General features: G+C 34.8%; 2 protein-coding genes across 2 annotated transcripts; one reads left to right on the top strand and one right to left on the bottom strand.

Moving 5' to 3' along the window:
• Positions 1–5,323: 5,323 nt before the first annotated feature.
• On the top strand, positions 5,324–9,138 carry LOC143532484 (uncharacterized). The gene is made up of 5 exons (XM_077027520.1): positions 5,324–5,457; positions 5,829–8,249; positions 8,345–8,587; positions 8,686–8,817; positions 8,914–9,138. Exons 1-5 carry the CDS (start codon positions 5,404–5,406, stop codon positions 9,136–9,138), a joined length of 3,075 nt encoding a protein of 1,024 aa, XP_076883635.1. The 5' UTR covers positions 5,324–5,403.
• Positions 9,082–21,523, bottom strand: LOC143532483 (callose synthase 7-like). Its single transcript, XM_077027518.1, has 42 exons — positions 21,324–21,523; positions 20,933–21,033; positions 20,710–20,822; positions 20,513–20,600; positions 20,144–20,254; positions 19,908–20,030; positions 19,744–19,833; positions 19,538–19,629; positions 19,319–19,451; positions 19,100–19,234; positions 18,938–19,014; positions 18,762–18,849; positions 18,391–18,510; positions 18,186–18,303; positions 17,748–18,079; positions 17,616–17,668; positions 17,470–17,530; positions 17,253–17,334; positions 17,124–17,173; positions 16,963–17,049; positions 16,767–16,874; positions 16,597–16,694; positions 16,427–16,508; positions 16,196–16,356; positions 15,992–16,115; positions 15,792–15,895; positions 14,096–14,192; positions 13,872–14,023; positions 13,689–13,798; positions 13,501–13,602; positions 12,802–12,870; positions 12,547–12,733; positions 12,357–12,471; positions 12,151–12,273; positions 11,962–12,080; positions 11,778–11,861; positions 11,591–11,703; positions 11,293–11,522; positions 10,398–11,195; positions 10,196–10,246; positions 9,904–10,089; positions 9,082–9,803 (listed from the first exon to the last, which is right to left on the bottom strand). Exons 1-42 carry the CDS (start codon positions 21,520–21,522, stop codon positions 9,537–9,539), a joined length of 5,733 nt encoding a protein of 1,910 aa, XP_076883633.1. The 5' UTR covers position 21,523; the 3' UTR covers positions 9,082–9,536.
• Positions 21,524–22,287: the final 764 nt, after the last annotated feature.

The raw sequence follows: 22,287 nt of genomic DNA on the forward strand, positions 1-22,287 counted from the left end.
TTGTAACGAATGTAACAAAAAAATGACCCAATTCACGTAGACTCGTCACCGTAACGCCAGGATTTTACCGACTGTTGTTTTTTGTCTTTGTTCTGGAATCGTAATGCCACTGGTCCACGTGACAGCACCAACTTGTGACACATCATACAATATTTTGATTATTTTTTTAGTTTTGGTATTGTAACGAATGCAACAAAAAATGACCCAATTCACGTAGACTCGTCACCGTAACGCCCAGGTTTTACCGACCAATGTTCTTTTGTTTTAGTTCCGGTACCGTAACCGGAACCAACCTAGTTTCCATATACCCGCCGCCATATACGCTCATGTTTTACCGACCCAATACCGAATGCATTTGGTTGGCAAAATTTTGTTAAATCTTTTTCTAGGGTTGGTTTGTTCCTTTGATGTCCAGTTTTTTTTCCCATTGACACTATGTAAAAAGATTTTCTTAAATTTATAAATTTGAGATTGCAGACTTCTTATTGTTTTATTGTTTTTGCTTTTTACCTTTAATTTTGTTCATTTATTTTTAAAATAACATACCTTATTTATTTTTGGCATTTGATAAATCTCGAGTAATATATTGATTTCAAAAGCTAATCTATAATATATATAAACGAAGACATAAAAATCATACGTGTCAAAAATTATGGCTGATTATTCAACCACTATGAAAGTCACCGTTCAAAAAAAGAAAGTTGGATTATTGTATAAAAAGGGTCAATAGAATTAACATCTTCTTTTTTTGGTAACTCCATCATATATCAGAAATATGACAAAATAAGTATATTGTTATAACAACTCCACAATACGATTGCAATTAATTTTGTCTTGCCACATGAAAGAGAATAATAATAAAAAAGTAGATTGGCAAGGCAAGCATGTGTCTGTTTCGGTGAGGACACCGTTGGGTCACCTTTCGCACACCGGAGCTTTAGGCCGGTTTGGTCGGTCATTTGCTGTGGCCCACTTTTATGCCTCCCTTGTATAAATAACTTTGAGATGACCGAACTACCCCCTTGTAAACTATTTAAAATGTTTTTCTTTTCATTTTTAAATATTTAGATGACGCATGGTTTTAGATCTATTTTTTAAATAACAATATTTATTAGATTTAATTTTTTAGTTAACACAATGGGTGACGACTAGTTTTAAGCTAATATGGAGGTGGGACGATGAGTTTGAGCTATGGTGGGGAGACAACGAGTTATGAGCTAATATGAAGGGAAGACAGCAAGTTAATAAACATGCCGTCTCGATTTTCTAACGTAGAGCCAATGACAAGTTAGTAAAGGGACAAAGGGGAAATTCGAATTTTAAAGGAACATATTTGGAATCGTTCTCTAAAACTAAGACATTTTGAGAATTTTCCCGGGGAAAAAATGTATTTGTAAGTGGATCGCAGACTCTCCTGATCAAGCTGGTTCATTTGAAATACAGGTTGGGACAAACTTAAATAAGTTTGGGCTTAATATTAAAGTCATTTATCATCGAGCTTAAATCTTTTATACAACGTGGATTAGGTTTGTAAATGTAAAAAGTTTTTTTATTATGAAAAGTTATATATAATTATGAGAAAAACTATATATATTCTTGGGATTATATTTAAAATATAGTTAAATAAATACATATTAATAACTAATAAATTAATCGTATTCAAGTTTGTAAAATTATTCACGAATTGAGTTGTTTTGATGACCCGACATAACACTCATGAACCAATGTGTTGGCTTTGACGGGTAAATAGGTTGATCCAAACCAATGGCTCGGTTGGTTTGGCTGGTAATTATGTTACGACTCGAGTAAATTGTTTTTTTATGTTGCCACATACTACTCTCTTGACCATTGTTGTTTGTCGAAGCGGAAACCAAAATAATCCCAACATACATGCACCAAACACCTCCTAGCCTGCAATAAAAACTATTTGAACTTTTCTTTGGATTTAATTACCTATAATGAATTTACACAAAGCCTCATATTTATAAAAAGAAAAAAAACATAAAAACCAACAGTCATTCACATTTGTTTCCTCATTGCAAAACTCTCAAGCAAACGCCCAGTTATTGTTTTTTCTTTTGCCATATAGATGAATCGGATGTCCATCCTTGGATGAAATTTTATGTTCAGGTATCGCGCTAGTCTTGAAGCTAGGTAATAGCAATCGTCTCTACCCCCCCCCCTTCCCTTTATACCACTCTAGTTATGGAGAGTAGTTTCATTGTTTTTCCTTTTGCTGGGTTCAAACATCTATCTTGTTAGTACCGGATATGTCACATCAACAACCCCTACTCTTGTCTAGCTCCTTGCCACTTCCGGCCTGTCCATCCTCACAAACATGTTTCGAGTTGTGTTTAGGGCGTACTAAACTAGAGAAATTAACCGTCAAGGCGTCAACCCATCTAAACTAAAAACAAAATATAAATATATATATTAAAAAGTTTAATGATATGTTTAGAAGGTGATTGACAACATCTGAATATACTAGCCAGAAGATGGTTATAAATTAATTAACATGTTAGGATGATACAATTCGAAATTAATATCATGAAGCAGGATAAGTATACAAGTTGCGTTTGTATGACAAAGAAAGGCCGGTAGTCTAGTTTAGATATAGACGTAAACGAAAATGGAAACAATGAATGAATGTCCTAATTGGTTGGCTTGGCTTGGCTGAGGGCCCCACCAAGCATTCCCAGTTAAAAGCAGTAGTATTGTATTCCTATTTTCCTACTAACAAAATAATAATAATAATATCCTCTCAGATTCTTTTCATTTTCTCTCTAAAGCAAATCGACAAAGTTGAAACTTGAAAGAAAGAAAGAAAGAAGCGTTTCAGAGATCGGATCTAATCTAAGGTTAGTGACTTCGTTGATCCATACATACATACATACATACATACATGTATGTCAATCTAGCTTATTAATATTATTATTCATGTCAATCCAACTTAATTTGCTTTTGCTTACTTCCAATCAATCTCATATATATGTATATAAATTTGGCTAGCTAGCTCCCAATCAAATTCCTGCAACTTTTTATTTCGTGTGAAACTCTGGAGTTAATTTATTTAGTAGATCCATCGATTGCTGTATTATTATTATTATTATTATTATTATTATTATTATTATTAACTTTACAACTCTGCTGCTAGATTAGATAGATCGATTATGGTGTAATCCTTCCTTGATCATCCTTCACCGGAGGATATTAAAGACAGTTTTTCTAGCTTTTATATATATATATATATATATATAGACTTATTAAAATCGATGTGTTGTTTGATTTAGTTTTCTTTTGTTTGAACAGAATTATTTTTCCAATTAATATTAATTAATTTAAAAAACAGCTAGCTAGTGATAGTGATGGTGATAAGTTTAATTAGTTGATTTAAATTAAAACTCACGCAAAGGATTTGAAGTCGCATTAAATCATTAAAAGATATATATATATATATTTCTCTCATCTTATTTTTGTACTACTTATAATTAAGATAGCATGAGGAGTCTGGTAAGATTTGACCTGCCTCTTTCTTACCTCCAAACTTATTATTTTGATTTTTTCTGCTTGGATGATACTGCTATTCAAAAAGTACAATTTTGCCTCAATCATCTCCGGCTATATAATTATTTATAAACTCATCAAAATAATCTTCTTCTATTACATTTACAACTAGAAACCGAATGAAATGAGCTTTTTTAGCTTTATGAATCACAAAAAATTACCAACATCTTGGACTTTTATGTGTAATTATTTTTATATTTTAGTCGAACTGTAACGCTATGTGTAGTGGACGTCAAAGCCACATGGGCATATAACTCCCACCCACCAAATCAATCCAGACGGGCGTCTTGGAGTGAGCCCCTTTGGCCGCTAGCCTAGTAATGGGCACGAGTGCTTCGGGTGTGGGGCCACAATTTTTTTCCAACAAATCAAATAACCAAAATCACATATTTATAAAAAGAAAGATTAAAAATAATTCAGAAAGGGGCAGGGGTATGTCTTTAGCAGGTTAGGGTTTGCAATTCAGAAAGGGGTGGCGGCGCAGCTTGTTGCCCGCCTACCTGCTATATTGATGTAATATCTATGTTTCATCAGTAGAAATAAATAAAATTTTTGTCAAAAAAAAAAAAAAAAAAAAAAAAAAAAAATAATTGTGTTTTTATTTAAACAATTACATGCTTTTTTTGGAAAAGCTAGTGACAACCCGGCCTCCATACCTACATGGTTGTCATACTTTTACTTTTTAATTAAACTGCTACACATAATCTAGTATTCTAGGTCTTGTGCTAAATTAATATTGTTTGTTTTATATTATTCACTTTGTCACAAACAAATTGCATAATTTGTTTATTCTTTATATAAAATATTTAACGAAATTTAGAGAAGAAATTGGTCGTTTTTTTCTTCTTGGAACTTACGACGTGAACTCCACTTCGTTGATTCCGATGATTCTGTCGGTGTGACAATGATGTTTTCCCGATATATGTTGTCATGTTAATCATTTTACCAGCCAATAAGTGTTGGCACATGCTCCCTGGTACAAATTGCATCACCCGTACTTGAAAACACACATATTTACAAGCTGCCTAGCTATATGTTATGTTTGTTAATTATTTTGTCGGTAATTTATAATCAATTCTTTTTATATATTGGTATGGAAGCAGCATAGTAAAATTAAAATATACCTTAGCATGAAATATAAATATATATACCTTTTTTATCGAGACGATCCATGCAATTTAGTTTCTAAAAGTTCTTGCTAAAGTATTATTTACTAGTTAATATCTTTCCCCAAATTTATGTTGTAAATAGAGTTTTTTTTTGTCTTAAAATGGTGTTTTTAAAAAAACTATTTACCAATCTAGTGGTAAATACTTCAATGTCGAAAGTCTTTTCTTCGCTGACTTTTCATTTCCGATTTTGAGGACGACTTTCGAATCTCGGATGAAGGTCAAGACTTTCGATTTTGAAGATTACTTTCGAGTTAGATGAGGCACGCCCCCGAAACTATTTTTATTTTGAGTTATTTTCTGATTTTAATAATAGAAATACAAATGTTGTTTTGTATAAACTACAATATCTATAAACACCATTTGTTTATCATTCCTTTTGCTTCAATTAATTTTTTGAGTAAATAAGCTATCAAATATGAATAATTGAAGCCGATATACACTCAACAACATACTTTAGGAAACATTGACAATTTAATAAATTGGAGTAAATGGAGAATTATTAAAGATATAATAACGGAGGCTGTAATTTAGTCCTTGTAACTTAATTTTCTCTTATTAAATGATCTCCTAAAATCGTGTTTTGCTTTCATCGCCTGATATTTTGCTTACATGTTTTCAGGGCCTTTTAATAAACATACCTTAATATTCACCATCAATTCAGTCTGTCATGGAAGGGGAGACTGTAACAAGTTCAGAGGTACCAGTCACCAAGGTTATTGAGGTAATTTATTCACGCGATATCGTTTATTTGATTTTTGGATTATCAAGAACATCAAACAAATTAATACCCTTCTTTTTAATGTTTTAGTAACTTGTTTGGATCAAAGATGTGATCAAACACTCATTTTGATATAGCTCCAATATTTTTTGAATGAAACAGTGTATGATTTTAGCATGACTAATAGAATTACTAAAAATATATATCTAATATTGAAATAGAACAATTAGGAGGCCCCGTTTGCGGTTTCATTCTTTGGTTCCATCATTTTGTCGTGTCATGAATAAACATAACCTGAATCGACCCATTATAAATAAATAAATGGGTCAAAATTCCATACAAGCTCATCCTGATTATGCGCTCTCTTTTATTAGGAAAAAACCGAAGAGATAATTAAGTATGACAAGAAGGAAGAAGAAGCACCCTTAGACGGAGAATTTATTAAAGTAGAGAAGGAAGGCGCTGAAGCGCAAGATGGCGGGTCCCATGCACCTCGGGCATTGCCTGTTGAAGAAGAAAAACCATCAATCACTGAACAAAGCAGAGAAGTCCTTGAGGCGAATGAAAAGATAAACGAACTTGAGCTTGAATTAGAGAAACTAACCACAAAAATCAAGCATTCAGAGTCTGAGAATGCTGAACTCGAGAACCAAGTCTCACTCACAAAGGAGAAACTTGAGCAACAAGAAAAGAGCCATGAAGATCTGGAAATTAGCCATAAGAAATTACAAGACCTTTTTAAAGAAGCTGAGGAAAGATACAGTTCACAGATTACTACTTTGCAAGAGGAGCTACAAGCTCAAGAGTCAAACCAAAAGGAACTAGTCAAAGTAAAGGAATCATTTGAAACTCTAAACACCGAGTTGGAAAACTCAAGGAAGCGAATGAGTGAATTAGAGCAAGAACTCGGTCTTTCTTCAAGTGATGCTAAAAGATTTGAAGAATTGCATAAAGAGAGTGGATCGCATGCTGAATCAGAAACCAAAAGAGCATTAGAGTTTGAAAGATTGCTTCAATTGGCTCAAGCTAGTGCAAAAGAAATGGAAGATCAAATGGCTTTAGTCCAAGAAGAACTCAAGGGGTTGTATGAAAAAATAGCCGAACATGAAAAAGTTGAAGAAGCACTCAAGAAGGCCACAGTTGAGTTATCTGTGGTCAAAGAAGAATTGGAAGCTTCAAAATCACAAGTGTTAGAAATCCAGGAAAAATTCACGTCACAAGAGGCTAACATAAGTGAACTGACACAAAAACTGAACCTAAAATCGGCATCTGAGTCATCAATTAAAGACGATCTTCAAGCTAAAGAATCTGAACTTGAAGAAGTCAAACAGAAGCTTCATGAGTTGACTTCAGTTCAAGGCGAACTCGCCAGTCTTGAAGAAGAAAAGAAACAACTGAGTCAGCAATTGCAAGACTCTGTAGACAAGCTAACTCAGCTGGAAACTGAGTTGACTCAGTCTTCTTCACGTAACACAGAGCTTGAACTGGAGCTTAAAACTGCTCTTGAAAAGACAAATGATCATGAAGAACGAGCCACTGCAAGTCATCAACGTAGCATTGAACTTGAAGATATAATTCAGAATTTGAATTCGAAGTCCGAGAATGCAGGTAAAAAGGCGAGTGAATTGGAGTTGCTTCTAGAAGCAGAAAGATACAGAATCCAGGAGCTTGAAGAACAGATAGTCACACTGGAGAAGAAATGTCAAGATACAGAAGAAGGATCTAGAACTCACTCCAACAAAATTTCTGAACTCGAAGCAGAAATCGAGGCATTGAGATCAAAAGCAACTGTTCTCGAGGGTGCACTAGAAACCGCCACCAAAAAAGAGCAAGAGTTAACCGAGTCTTTGGATTTAGCAACAACCGAGAAAAAACAGTTAGAAGACATCTCAAGAAAATCATCAGAGCAACATGCGGAAGCAGAAAACCTTCTAGAAGTACTGAGAAACGAACTAAAAGTCTCTCGGCAGAAACTGGAAACCATTGAGAGTGATCTAGAAGCTTCTAGAATCCAAGAAACAGAAGTGGTGAACAAGCTTAAGTTAGCAGAGGAACAACGAGAGGAAGCTAGGGTAAAGTGTGCAGAGTATGAAACCCGACACGAGACCCACACCAGAGATTTTGACCTAAAATTACAAGAATCAGTTGCAAATTTCACTAGCAGAGATGCAGAGGCCAAATCATTGTTTGAGAAATCAGCAACTCTCGAGGCACAATTAGCTGAAGCAACTGAACAAACAGTGTTGCTGAAAAATGAATTAGATCAACTCTTGCTAATACAAGCTAAATTGGAAAGTGAGAATGAGAACCTCAAAGCAAAGATATCCGAGGCAGATAATAACGATGAAAAACTATCTGGTGAAAATGAGATGTTGGTAGCAACGATTATTCAGCTCAAAGACAAAGTCAATGAACTTGAAAGTGAAAAAGAATCCACAGGTCAAGCAGTCGATTCGCATGAAAAAACTATTGCCCATTTAACCGAACAACATACTAGAGCTGCTGAGCTGGCTGATAACAACAAACATGAACTTGAACAAGCTCTGTTAAAATTGGGTGCTCTGGAAAGTGCCCTAGAGGAGACGCAAAGCAAGTCCAGTCAGCATGAAGAAGCCAAACTGAAGCTTACTCAAGAACTTGCCACTAACGAGTCTAAATTGAATGATCTGCAAACAAATTTGGCTGCAGCTTTGACCGAAAAAGATGAAGCGCTGAGTCAGCTCCATACTTTCAAGAAAGAAATAGAAGATTTGAAAGAACAGTTATCTTCAGAAGGGCAGAAGCTCCAGTCTCAGGTAAAACGATATTATGTTTGTTTTGTATTATTTAGGTCTATGTCACAAATATCAGTTGAAACAGAAAAAGAAAATTAAAATTGTTAAATTTACAGATATCTTCACTGATGGAAGAGAATAGCAAGCTCAACGAAACACATGGAAACGCTAAAACGGAATTCCAGACAATCATAACCACACTTGAAGAGCAAGTGAAAGAACACACATCTAATGAAACATCTCTAAAAGCTGAGCTGGAAAAGCTAAAGGCAGAGATCGAAGAGAATGCTGTGTTAAAGATCAACTTAAAGAATCTTGAAGAGAAACTTGCAGCAGCCCAAAACACCATTGTTGAACAGGTCAGCAGTTATTCATATGCCATAATCATTTTTGTGATACTGCAATCACTATACTCAAGAATCTTATGTAAATGGTTTCTTGATATTATATGAAACAGAAAGAGACTCATTCACAAAAGGAGTTGGAGCGAGATGCTGCATTGAAAGAGCTTGAAGCAAAGAAGGAATCGGTTTTGCATTTGGAGAAACAAGTCAAAGATTTAACAGAAAACGCTAAAGGAAAAGAACAGGTATTAATACTCTGCATCTATACTTACATCATGTATGGATAGTATTAGAAAACAACCCTGAAGCTAAAGTTTGTCTTATCAATATTATAATTGCAGGTTACTGAGGATAACTCGAGTGAGGTAAAACCAAGGGACATTGGATCAAACCTGACAACACCATCAAAGCGCAAGAGCAAGAAAGACACGCCGACACCTTCATCCTCATCAAATACACAACAAGTTCAAGCTACTGATGATTCTTTTGGCACAAGCTTTAAGTTCATACTGGGAGTAGCATTGGTGTCGGTTATCATCGGTGTAATTCTTGGTAAACGATATTAGGTCCATGGTTTTACTCATATTTCCATCTCTATTTGTTTTTTAAATATTTATTTTGGCTTTTTTTTTCCTTTGGGGAGGGAGTGGTGTTTGATTGGTTTTGGTGTTTATGTTTGGGCTTTGATTTGAGCTTAATTTATCTGACACCTAAGAATTTAAATTTTGTGGATGTTGATGATGCTTTGTATAAATGTCATGATTTGTGTTTGCCATCTTTACAAAAATCCGTGTTCGAGTCTCATTATATGTTTTCCAGTGAGAACGAAGGGGGGCAGAAATAATAGTTTTTGATTAAATTCATTCATAATTACAATTAACTTTAAAAAGAAATTTTAAAATCCAAATAATATAAAAATGATAACTTACATAAAACTGAAATCTTGAATTGACGCATTCTAAATTCAAAACTCCCTTTGGGTATTTGAAGTGTCTGGAGTATTGTCTTTGTCTTTCTGTCCAGCAAGAATCATTGAAATCTGAAGACCTCTGCTGAATGCTTGATTGAATAACAACCTTGTTTGGAACTCTGAAACAAACGGGAACCATGAAAGTATAACAATCGGCATGAATACCACCAATCCCATCACACATTCGTATGCATGTCCCAGTTCCATTATTGAATCCCAAAATCCTATGCCCTTTACACAAGGCCCGCACGCTTGACCGATCTTCAAAGTTGCACAAAACCAACACCATCAGTATCACACCATAATTCTTTCTAGTGTTTGATAATTAGTTGTAATAAAAACAAGCCAAAATGCCACTTACCAAGATGAAAGCCCAGCCCGTTGGCAAAAAGGCAAGGAATGCAGCAAATATGTCACTGATGGTGAGTCCACATACAACAAATAAAACAGTCATGATTGAAAGGAAGCCAAGGAACAGAAGCGCCTTTAAGATCCTGAACATGAGTTGAAAGTCTGTGCCAAATTTTCTTCTGCCCATCGACACCAACTGAAACCGAGAGTATACACAATGTTTATGAGCCCTTATATTTAAGTCTTACTAATAACTTCTACCAAGTGTTCTACATGTAAATAAATAAACAAGTTATTCTTACCTTCAAGGCTAGAAGAGCGGTTATCATAACCAACCAAGAAAGTGCATAAACCTGACAACATTAAAGAAATTATGAAAACGGGTCATGGATTATAAAAAAACGAGAAGTGGCCATTAATCCAACCCATTTACCCAACCAGCCCATTGGTCGCCTCTATATAAAACAAGAAGACGAGAAGGAAGGAAGGAAGCAAGAAACAAACCAGTATGCTTGTGCTGCCACGTGCTATGTTAAGATGATAAACCAATCCATACTGGTAAACGAAAAACCGAAGCGAGAGTATAATCTCAAGAATTCTTCCCCTAATGTTTGTGTACTTAATATGCTCTTGTTCACCATCCCACCATGATTCCCAACTTTCACTTTGAGCAATACCAATTCCACCCCGGTTCCCCATCCATCTCTTCCAATCAGTCCAATCTTCCACCGTCTTTTGCCAATCAAATCCCGAAGGATTGAACACAAACGGAGCAAACAACCATGAACACACCAAAAACCATATCGAAAAAGTAATAAACAGATACAAATTCGAGCTCCGGTACGAATCCCCATAAACTTGATAAATAACCAGTAACATCCCCAACTCCAACCCTTTCACAAAGTGGCTTCGTGAATATAACCGGTAATTTTCAGCAAACTTTGCATGAAAGACAACAAATCCACGGCCTGTGGCTCGGTATTTGGACCCACCATGCAAAAGGGTTCTTCCAAAATAATGGGCTTTTGTTCCAAGCTGGAATGTGAAGAAAACTGAGGCTAATTGTAATTGCATTATTATAAAATCACCTAGTGCGGTACGGAAGCCTCTTTCTAAACCTATTTCCATAACCATTGGAAGAACCAGAAGTAAACCGAGTTGGAAAACCGATTGGGTTGCTAAGGCTTCTTCGAGGGCTATCTTGCTGCTAATAGTTGCATCTTCTATGATTCGTTTTTCTAGTCCACTTAAAACCAAATACATGCGACCGTATAGAAAGACATACACAATAAGCACGGTAACCTGGATATCAAGATATAATTATAATTCTGTTAATGCAATAACTTGTAATATAAAGTTATTAGTAAAACAGGGTAGCAATTTCAATCTGTGGTCATACCATGCTGCTAAAGTAGAAACCGACAGTAGTGAAGTAAAACGAAAACATTCTGTAAAAGTCGAAACGGCGACCGAGTCGATAAACATCACGACTAAGTGTTTGTTCACCGTTTCCATTTGCAACCTTAGCCTCAAAAGAGGATATCTGATTCATACCAACGTCGCGGCCCTTGCCTACTTGGATATACTCATGATGTGTGACATAACCACCACGGAGGGTTGAATTGTAACCTAAAATGATGTTTTACCAAATTAATAATCCTTCGAAAAGTAGTATTTAAAGTGTTTATAAAGTTTACCTGAAAATATATCCTCACTCAAATTGATGGTTTTTGAAGCTTTACTTACACCACCCCTTGTTATGTGGAATAGTCTATCAAATATATCAGGGTGACCGTAATGGAACCGCACTCTGAAATATAAAGATGATTATGTTAAGAAACTCAAATCATAGTAAAGTTGTATAGATTCATATCAAGATTATACCTCAGAGGGTCTGCTAAAACCCTTTGACCGAGTGTCACAAAACTTGTTTCTTGATTTGACATGAACCAAGCAAGTGAGGATACACTGCAAGAGAAACAAAATGTGAATAATTAAGTTAACCATCAATCCTTTTTAACATATACAGTCAAACAAATAGCATAGCAAAATAAGTTGACATGAAAACCTTCCAGTGAAAATGTGTTCTCTTAAACCCAAAATTGTTGGTGTACGTTGGCCATGATGAACTTTATGAAATTCTTCCAACACGTTTCGCATTTTGAATGCTTCTTCAAAGTAATTATCCTATAAATACAAGGTAAGATATTGGATAGTCAATGATAAATAAACAAAAGAAGGGTAGTTTCGGAATTACCTGATTCATGTCAATTGTTTGTAGCGCTTCTCCACGAGTAAAAATAATGGCATGATTTTGGTTTTCAGGCTTTCCTTCTCCAATTGCTGTCGGTGGACCCGGAAGCTTGATACGGTATATTTCCTAACAAGTCATAATAATAATAATAATAATATTTAAGCTACCACTACAGATATAATAACCAAAAAAATAATAATAGTTGTTACCTCATCTAAACGATCCCCGCCCTTGACAAGAACAGAATAGTAAACCTTCTGAGATTTATCATCATTGGTGGTATCTTCTCGCTCATCTATATAAGCAACTCTTAAAGAAGGATATCTGAATTTACAAAACATGATTACAAATAATTGAACAATATACTTACAAATTTCTGATTACTGAAAAAACACTTACGTGAGCATGAGATTCAAAATGTTTTCATAAACACTTTGATCCGATTTTTTACTGGATTTCTTTTGAGCCCCATAAATCTGGCAAGAGACGACATATGTGAACTTCAGATCTGCCATTGCCCTTTCACGCTCTTTGAGATCCTTTTGGTGTTCATCCATGTTAATTGACCGGAATCCAGTAAAAATCTCTGAAGAAAACATAACCATTAATATTATTTAAGAAAATAAGATGATGGAATTTAGCAAAAACACTAACCATCATCTTTTGCATAGTCTAGGAAGCATTGCAGTTCAAGAGCTGTCTTGTAGTACATCATTCCCCTCACTGGAGACAAGTTTTGTGAATGAAATTGTGAAATATATAAACGTAACAATCTGAGCCATTTAATTTTTCATCCATGTTTCATATTTTTTCAAAATTTGAACCGCTTACACATGTGTAGGTTATTTACATAAAAGAACATTCAAAGTAATTTGTCCATATTTTCTTAATTTTGTATAATTTACCTAGACATGTGTAGGATATATACATAAACAACCAATCAAATTAGTTTGTCAACTTCTTTCAAGTTTTACCGTTTACCTACACATGTGTAGGTTATATACAGCCACAAACGATTAAACTACTTTGTTCACAACTTTTTTATATTATTTTATATTATTTCATGAGAGTGGATGAACCATTAATAAGGGGTGGGCTTACCTAAAAACACCTTTTTTTTCCTCTTTTCTTAAGATAACTTGTGCGCTAATTATGATTATTATAATAACTAAAATAACAATCTAAGTCTTTCTATAAAAACGATTCAGTAGGTTGTGTGCATCTTTGAGCTAATTTGAAACTGTTTGGACCCGTTTTCTTTCCAACTAATATTATTTGATTTGATCCGATGGAAATATAGCACAACCCAAATAGAACCAATCATAATTAAACAGATTGACATAGTCACAGAACCTGTTCTGGAAAGCGTCTGGCCCCTGTAAGAAACCCATTTACGGAGCTCTTCTGTTTTATTTGGGATATCTTTAATCCTCTCTTCAAAATTCGCCCATTCATCTGTTTTTGCACATACAAAAAAGTTGACTTTCTTTGACTAATAATAAAGATGACAGCAGTCCAAAACTGATATCTTTAATAGTCACCTGGATAAATCTTTTGGAGGTAAAACAGAATGGAAATTCCGTCCTCGTTATTTTCATGAAGCTCTTCTACAGAATATAAAACATCCTCCTTGAAATATGGAGTCAATACACTGAAGTTTACACAAGCAAATAATAAGAATATATGAGGCGATAATGTAATTAAACTCTTAAAAAATTACTGACCTAAACGAGAGCATGTTGCTCACCACAGGTGCATTTGGCATTCTCATATATAAGGAGTTTGCAAAAAAGGTGATACGTCTACGAGCGTCTAAATTCGTAGGAACATTAATTGCAGATTCTTGAACAGTCAAAAGCAAACAAAGCCTAACCACCTACAAACACAAACAAAAATAAATAAATTCTAAATAGAACAAAAGAACACAATTGTTAGTGGCAGAATATACCTTTTCCTCCGCAGCTTTGACTTGAGTTAATCGTAAATTAATATCTTCAAATCTTTCCTTTTGCTCATTTTGATTAAGAGGGTGACGATCAAGTATTCTACAAAAAGAAAAATATATTATATATATTGAGATGAGATGGCTTGGACACGTGATACAATTGACGACTCCTGTTAGATCAGTGGAAACCCTCACTATAGAGGGGAAAAGGGGTAGAGGACGACCCAGATTGACTTGGGACAAGAGGATTAGGCATGATATGCTAGACTTGCATCCATGGTCACATGGTTCACAGTAGGCTCCAGGATGGGAACGTGGAACAGGATTGCAATTCACTAGGTCCCTAAAATTCGGTACGAGGGTGGTAGGCTCATTCTGATCGATCCGGTACTATGTACCATATAATGTGGTACGATGTACCGCTTAATAGGATTGGAATTTATATACGTATCTTGTCAAATTTATACATATAAATACACATTATAAAAAGTTTAGGGTAAAATTTAAATAAAAACTGACTTCAAGGGTGGAAAATTTAATTTTGGTTAAAAAGTAACAAACAGATTGCGGGTCTCCCTCCCTCAAACCCTAATTTCAGCCGCATCTCTGCAGTTTTCAACTATCTATCTTAGAATTCCATCTCCATAGATGCGTCAATTTCATGTTCCCTTGGAGTGGCAGAACATGTTTAGAAATAAAGGAGTTCGCGATCCCGAAAGCATCCGATACCACTGAATCGATTACATGGAACGCCAATTGCAGGACTGGAATTGCGATCCAAAGTGTACTGGGTCGTGCTTGTACTGCGTTTTGGTACGAACGATCCAGATAGGAAATTGTTGCCAATTGAATGAACCATGTAACTATGCTTGCAACTCTCTGAGAACATGATTGAGGATAAGACTTCTTGGAGAAGTAGGATAATGTTAAGGGCCACTAGAGGGATAAAAACGTTTTGCATTAACTTTGTCTTGGAGACGTAGTTTTACCTTTACATGGTGTGTCTATTTAAAACCTTCCTACAGTTCCTAGAAAACTATAATTTCCTATTTAAACCCTTCTCTCTCTCTTATATATAGGTAAAAGATCCAATACAATAATCCCTTATCATACAATACGAAAGCGACTTCCACAACCCTTGATTTAAAAAAAAACACATGAAACCCTAAATCAAACACTCCTCCATCGCCAACGATCTCCGTCAAGCCATCTCCACCACCACCGATCCACCACTCGCAGGCAACAACACTCCTTGTCAACATCACCAGCGTCGACAACAAGTGTCCAACAACTCGTCGAAAATGGCACTACTCTACTTTGTTCACAGGTTTATTTTAGCAATTTATTGTAGCAATTTGATCAATTAAACTTTGAAATTGATCAAATTAATCATCAATTCATCCAAACAAACACATCTGGATCTTCAATCGATACAATTTTTGACTTGAGCATAATTGATTATTACCTTGAAAGTACTAGGTTTTAGCCTTGAAAGTATTATGTTTTAACCTTGAACGTTTTGGGTTTTAACCTTGAACGTTTTAGGTTTTGGAGTTCGATTTGATCATATTTGTTTTTTAACCTTGAGCATGATTTGCGTACCTGATGTACGTTAACTCTCTCTCTCTCACACACACACAACCACATACATGAGATATCAGTGTATTAGTTTACTAATGGTTTAAAAAATTAAACTTACTCATGGCCATTAATCATAACATCTTGCGTGATTATCTCCATAATATCCTGAAGGACATTAATGATTTGTGATGCATATTTTTCAGGATCATTATTGTCTTGTTGCTGGCAGATGCACCATGGAGTAATTAGAAATTATTTAAGTGATGATGACGAATCAATGATAAATAATAGCCCATAATTAGAAGAAATGTTCCTTACCAGATGATCTAAGAATTTTTTCAGCTTATCATGAAGTGAAGGCAATTCGCTCATGCGAAATTTACTCAAAAACGTCCGTTGTGCAATGCTAGTTTCTACTTCTTCACATATCTGTTTCAAGATCCTGCATAAAAGGTAAAATACAACTTAACAATGAGTTGAAATTGCCACCTCTAAAACACTACTTGAATTAAAGGATCTTACGAAGAGTCTCGTTTATCCACAAGTCCCAATAATATTTCCTTCAGTGTCATGTAACACTCTATCACTGCTGCCCTCATGTAATCATCACTATTGATCTTCCTGATCAAATCTGCATCTTCCTTTACTTTATAATCTTTAGCCAGGTCTAACGCAATCGGGATCTTGAATTGTAAAATTTCAGGCGTTAACTAAAATTAGCTTGTAAATAATAAATAAAAGCAAATATTTTACCTTACTAGCAAGCAGAAACGGTGGCCACTGGACAACTGGAACATCACTTACACGATAAGGTACAAGAAGTAGATCTCTCTCTCTTGCAAAAGAAGTTAAACAGTGTAAAAAAAAAACTTGATTTTTAATTGGATTCTTGAATTACTAACCAAACATAAAATAACTTCAACCTGTTGTTGATCAAATCTTCCATTCGCAATGAATATATGAACTCGTTCCACACCTGAGAAAACTTTGCTACGTTCTTTCTTACCCACAAATTATCATCCTGTATAACATTTTCATTGTAGTGTCTTCATCCAAATCAAATTCAACATAATTGAAAAGAAGTTAGCATTACATTGCGATTGTTTCTGCGTGGCGGATCTCTTTGCACTGGCACAAGACGTTCATTAAAAGCTGAAGGAACCGAGTCAAATCGAGAACGCAGCATGCGAAGTGTACGAATCTAAACATCAAATAGCAGATAATGACGATGCCGAGAAAGATCACGTTTAGATCAAAAAAGGTTTAAGGAACATAGCATGTGTACTAACCTCACCCAAGTGGCTGAATGCGCCATAGATTCCACCAATAATAGTAGCATATATTGCATACCAAATTTGTGTGTCCATGAAATAAACCTAATACAAAATTATATTGCATATCTAAGATTTAGGCGGTAAAGACAAAAGTAACTGTATTCAATAACACTCACCATGACAATTGGAGCCCAAATTGCAATAACAACACCGATATTGTGGGTCACTACAAAATTCTCAAATATGAAATCGGATTCTAATCCCAAAAAGAATCTCAATCATAGATTATTAATTTTAGATTTTACCATTGGGAAAGAACTCGTGCCACTCATAGTTGCTAACTGTCATATGCATGATTATCTTTGTGGGCCCGATCAATGGCAATATCTGTAATTAAAATGCAAATTTAAGCATAAACTAACTACGACAGTCAATTAAGGTTATTAGCATTTATTCCATAACTAATTATCTCTCTATAAAGAAGATTAACATATGATACTTTTCAAGCTTAGTTTAGCCTACCTCCACATAGTAGCTGAATGCAAACTTGCTTATTAGCAACATTATCCAAAACAGTGTATACCTAAAAAATCAAGAGTAATAAAGTAAGAAAAAAAATAAAACTCCAATCACATATCAAATGATTAATATATTGTATTAAGCCTAACTTGAAAAGAGAAAAGATGTCCTCATGCATGCCTCTCCCAACATAAAGTTTTGGCTGAGAAGATTCCAAGATATTAATATAAAACAAAAAAATATAATATAAAAACAAACTAACGATATGTAAACGAGCTAACCTGGGCCCACCACATTAAAAGAGTGACTATCCTCCAGTTTGAACGTTCCATGTGTCTCCTTATTGGTGGAAGCAAAAATAGCAATACAGCCAGTATGTTGGGTATCAGGTAAATTGCAATAAGATAGTTATAAAGTGTCTGTTCCCGCCAATTTCCTCCCAAAGTACTGAAAAACCTCACTAATCCTGTTGGATTTGGAACAGATCTTGAATAACAAACAGGAAAAATAACTACCCAAACTACAGATACAATTAATTTGAGTAGGTATCGAAAAATTTGGGTCGGTTTTAAACTTCTCCATGCATTGAAACTGAGGATTATATCTAAAATAGCTGCAGGATGAAAAAGGCACTAAAGGTCAGAATAAAATCATAAACTTGTGACGTGTGAATGTAAAATGTGTTAAATGTCAGAATGAATGAATAAAATGATTAGTACCTTGGATAAAGTTAAGTACAGCATAAGTAATGAATATACTTAAGATATTTCTAATGACATCCTCCTCAAAAAGTCCAAAAATTGACCCGTCTTCATGCCATCCGACAATAACCATAGCCTGCAAATAGAAAGGTGGCATTCAAACGTTACCAATTATAAACAAAAGATATATAATTAAAACCAACTGCTTTGTTCTATTATATACCTGAAAGACCAATATAAGAAAAATCCACATGCGGTCAAAGCTCCTGTAAAGATGCAAAAACGTGCGCACTTCCACAAAGTTAGTTTTTGGCTTCTTTTTCCCTACTACTTGAGTGCGCCTCTGCAATTATATATCATGATCTTACAATTCTTGATGAGATAGGTCACTTTCTAATTAATGTGTAGCATAAGGTTGATAGAAGAAACTATATTATAAAATATGTTTCTAGGGACAAACATTCAAAAATGTATGAAGTATCATACTATCATGATTCCAACAATTTGTTAAGTTAAAGTCTAAAATCTTTGATGATGCACACATAATGTGTCAGACTTTGCAAACTACTTAAAATTGCGTAAATCTATACATACTGCATGACGTCGTGATGACTCTTCGGAGTGAACAAAAAAGTCAGATTTTCTGTCCATTGGCCAGTCTAACTTGAAGCATCTGTCCGACCTGAAAAAGAGGAAATTAAAATTAATTTATTATTAAAAAACACATATAGTTGCAGCATAAATGCTAATTATATAAATAAAAGCATTACCAAAAATATTCATTAAGATCATCATAGTTTCTCCATGACGCATGGCTTGCTTTGCCATTTTTATTTCTCCAAGCTTCCTGTCACCAAATAAATTTTAATTTACATTAACAAATTGTTTTCGTAAAAACTGTAACCATACGTATGGTAAAAAAATATTATTACCTTACGAAGAACCTCGTAAATAGGTGTAATAACATCATGCAAGAACGCTTCTTCACCAACAGGCGCTGCTTGATAAGTACCTCCACTCACAGGTTGAACATTTCCAAATAAAGTTCCATGCATTTCATTAGCCATCTTATCCATTCAAAGTATGAATAATAAAATTATTATATTTTAAAATACAAAATGACGGAATTTAACAATTAACAGTGAACATACATTATGGAATATATAGCAAAGGCATTCAGGCATGAACCGGACGTTTGAAGCTTCACCCCAGATAAGAAAGTAAAGTGCAATATAGAGAAGATGCAACTGCTGCTTATCAGCATTAGCTGTAACCTTAGGCGAACTTACACAAAAAAAATAAAATCAAATAAAAAAAATTAATATTTAAACCCTCGCTTCAATAAAAAAAATCTCTTAATAACAACTTACTCAATGATTGGTGTACGGTGCAGATAATGACACCATGATACATAGTTCTTGAAAGTTTTATCCAGTAATTGCTTAACGCTGGTGCTACCCAGCTGACAAAATTTCCAACCAACAAAAGAATAAATAAATTTTAGATACTATAATACTATAATTATGCACATTAAATTTTGTTTTAAAATATTTTAATGAGATGGTAAAAAATGTACCTGCTCATAGTCTCCACTACCCTTCAACCTTCTATCAATATTTGCAAGTAGCAAAACTAGGTGTTCCCGTTGATTTGCAACATTTCCTTTCTTCAATTCAAAATAAGAAAAACTTATTTATGTAGGTAATGAATATTCATCCGTTGAGTAAAATAAATAATTACCTGAAATCCAAAAATTGATGATAACCACTCAAGAATATCATTAACAGGTTTGCTTCTGTCACCTGCCCTTCTAACAGGTGGAAGGTTATCCACCTTGCGAACAGCTTGAAGAGCCGCTTTTACCTAATAGCATATAAAAGGTGAAATAAATAAGAGGAATGTGCGCATGCTTGCTATCTATGTAATATATATGGGGAAATAGAAAGAAGGAAGATTTGTGTCAATCAGATTACAACCTCAGGAAGCCCCATAATTGCTGGTTTAATTCCAACAGTATATAAAGGAAGAATATTATAGTGCGCATACTGCTCTCTGTTTTCCTCTACATCTTGTGCATATTCTTCAGTCTGCAATGCCATAAAAACCGAGACATTAAATTGTTGAGGTGGCAACATTGAGTAAAAGTACAAACGTGTATAATATGAAAAACAATATTGTGATAATAATCTATATCTACGAATAAAAACGATTTCACAGGTTTTATTCTTAAAAATAGACATTGGGCAAATTTTAACCCGTTTAAGATAAAAACACAACCTAAATTGTCGATTGGTATTAAGACTAACATGGCAGCTAGAAATCAAAGTTCGATAAACAAGCTATACCTTGGCCTCGATTAAGTTCGGATTTACCACTGTCCTCAATACATCATACAAAACCGTTGCAATTTGATAAATCTTAGCCATTTCCTCACTAAACATTATAGTTAGTAAAGTAAAATAAAATAAAATTAGCAAGTGGTTATTATATTAGGAAGCCTCACTAGAGTTTAAACGCTTTAGAAATGTTATTAAAGCCTCACGGTTTCTTTGTGTATTGGCCTTCTTTAATGTTTTTCTCATAAAAGTTTTGGTAGAATTTCTGAATTTCCTTGCGATCAGTTCTTGTTAATTGAGGCTTTGTCCTTTCGTCGTCCTGTTACAAAAGAAAATTTGAAATTCTTCAGGGTTTCTTAAACTCTTATTTCATGACCATACTTTTTTAATCTTTAACTTAAAAAAAACATTAAAATGGATAATGTTCACCTTTTGAAGTCTGTGTAACAGGTAAGTTTTAAATTGGCGAACACCACGTCCGTTAGATTTTGGATCCATCCTGTGGACCTTCTCAAAAGCATGAAATCGGCCTAATCCACCAAATCAAATACAAGGAGTATAGTAAGTAGCTAGCACAACCATTATAAACATGCTTATAGACTAACTGATGCTTCAATTAGATCTAATTCAAAACAAAATATGCAGAACTAGGACATCTAAATGCATTTGGGATCATCATAAGTTCATATATGAACAAACAATGCGTGTGCGTTCGCTTAATTAACAAATAACATAAACGAATCGATAAGCAGGCTTTAATCAACAAATTAAAATCAATTAATGCTAAAACAAGGTAAGAGAGTAGTAATAAAGAGCATACACAAGTAAGCAACTCGCTCGTTATCCCTTTCGATCTCATTGGCAACACGGAGAATGGGAGCAATGGAGGCAAGAGAGGAGGGGACAAGCTCGCTGTCAACTCCATCGCCATTGGGATCGTACATTGTGGAAGTCCTCGTCATTCTCCTCGATAATGACCTCGGCGGTCCCACGTCCTTGGTCCCACTCGTACTCGCCATCGTTGAAATTTGCAGCAGCAGTTGTTGTTGTGCATAAGGCAGGTGGTGAAGAAGAAGAATGTGCAATTGTTGAGAGTCATGATTGTTTGGGATTGAATACGTATAGAGTGAAGATCCTTTGCTTGTTGATGAGGTTCGCTTTTTAGGGTTACTGAGAGAGCAAGTAAAGAATGAAAGCGTTTGATTGAAAGTGAACAAGTAAAGCATCGGCTGATTGATGGCTGCTTTAATTTGATACCTGTGACTGGTATCTGCCATTGCCGCCCATTTTAGTTTTAGAATAACACAACTAAGTGAAGCTTTATCTCACTCAGGATTATTAGGTGAAACAACATGGCCAATTCCATCTCCTGGCGGTTACGAATAGTAGTAAAACTCAAAAGCGTCGTGGTGATGAGATGACGTCGGTCGGTATTGGTTATGTTGTTACGGTATAAAAATAAATTCCTCAAACATATCAATAATTAAAACACTTAAAATGATGCTTATTTTGGCGATTAAACCTGAACAATGATAAAACTCGAAGATTGTTGGTTAAACTCGAGTGTTGGTAAAACCTTAGTATTACAGTGTCGAGTCAACACGTATTCGGTCGGTATCAGTTATGCTTGTTACATCGCTAAAGCCTGGGAGTTGGTGAAATCCAAGAATTGTTGGTAAAATAAGGACGTTAGCTATATTCAACCATTACGGCAGAGTGGGGGCACAAATTCAGTGGCCTCAGTTACTTTGTTATAAAATAAATATTTAAAAAACACACACATT

This window comes from Bidens hawaiensis, unplaced genomic scaffold (genome assembly GCF_021521415.1).
Source record: "Bidens hawaiensis isolate Kalapana, Puna unplaced genomic scaffold, B.hawaiensis_p1.1 tig00009447_1, whole genome shotgun sequence".
In the NCBI taxonomy this organism is placed as follows: domain Eukaryota; kingdom Viridiplantae; phylum Streptophyta; class Magnoliopsida; order Asterales; family Asteraceae; genus Bidens; species Bidens hawaiensis.

Excerpts from the sequence above, each read along its gene's own strand:
- LOC143532484 (XM_077027520.1), top strand. The coding sequence starts at position 5,404 with ATGGAAGGGGAGACTGTAACAAGTTCAGAGGTACCAGTCACCAAGGTT. Across the intron at positions 5,458-5,828 it reads CAGTCACCAAGGTTATTGAG|GAAAAAACCGAAGAGATAAT; the intron begins GTAATTTATTCA and ends CTCTTTTATTAG. Across the intron at positions 8,588-8,685 it reads AAAACACCATTGTTGAACAG|AAAGAGACTCATTCACAAAA; the intron begins GTCAGCAGTTAT and ends TATATGAAACAG.
- LOC143532483 (XM_077027518.1), bottom strand. The coding sequence starts at position 21,522 with ATGGCGAGTACGAGTGGGACCAAGGACGTGGGACCGCCGAGGTCATTA. Across the intron at positions 20,255-20,512 it reads CGAACTTAATCGAGGCCAAG|ACTGAAGAATATGCACAAGA; the intron begins GTATAGCTTGTT and ends ATGGCATTGCAG. Across the intron at positions 14,024-14,095 it reads TCAAAGCTGCGGAGGAAAAG|GTGGTTAGGCTTTGTTTGCT; the intron begins GTATATTCTGCC and ends TTGTGTTTGTAG.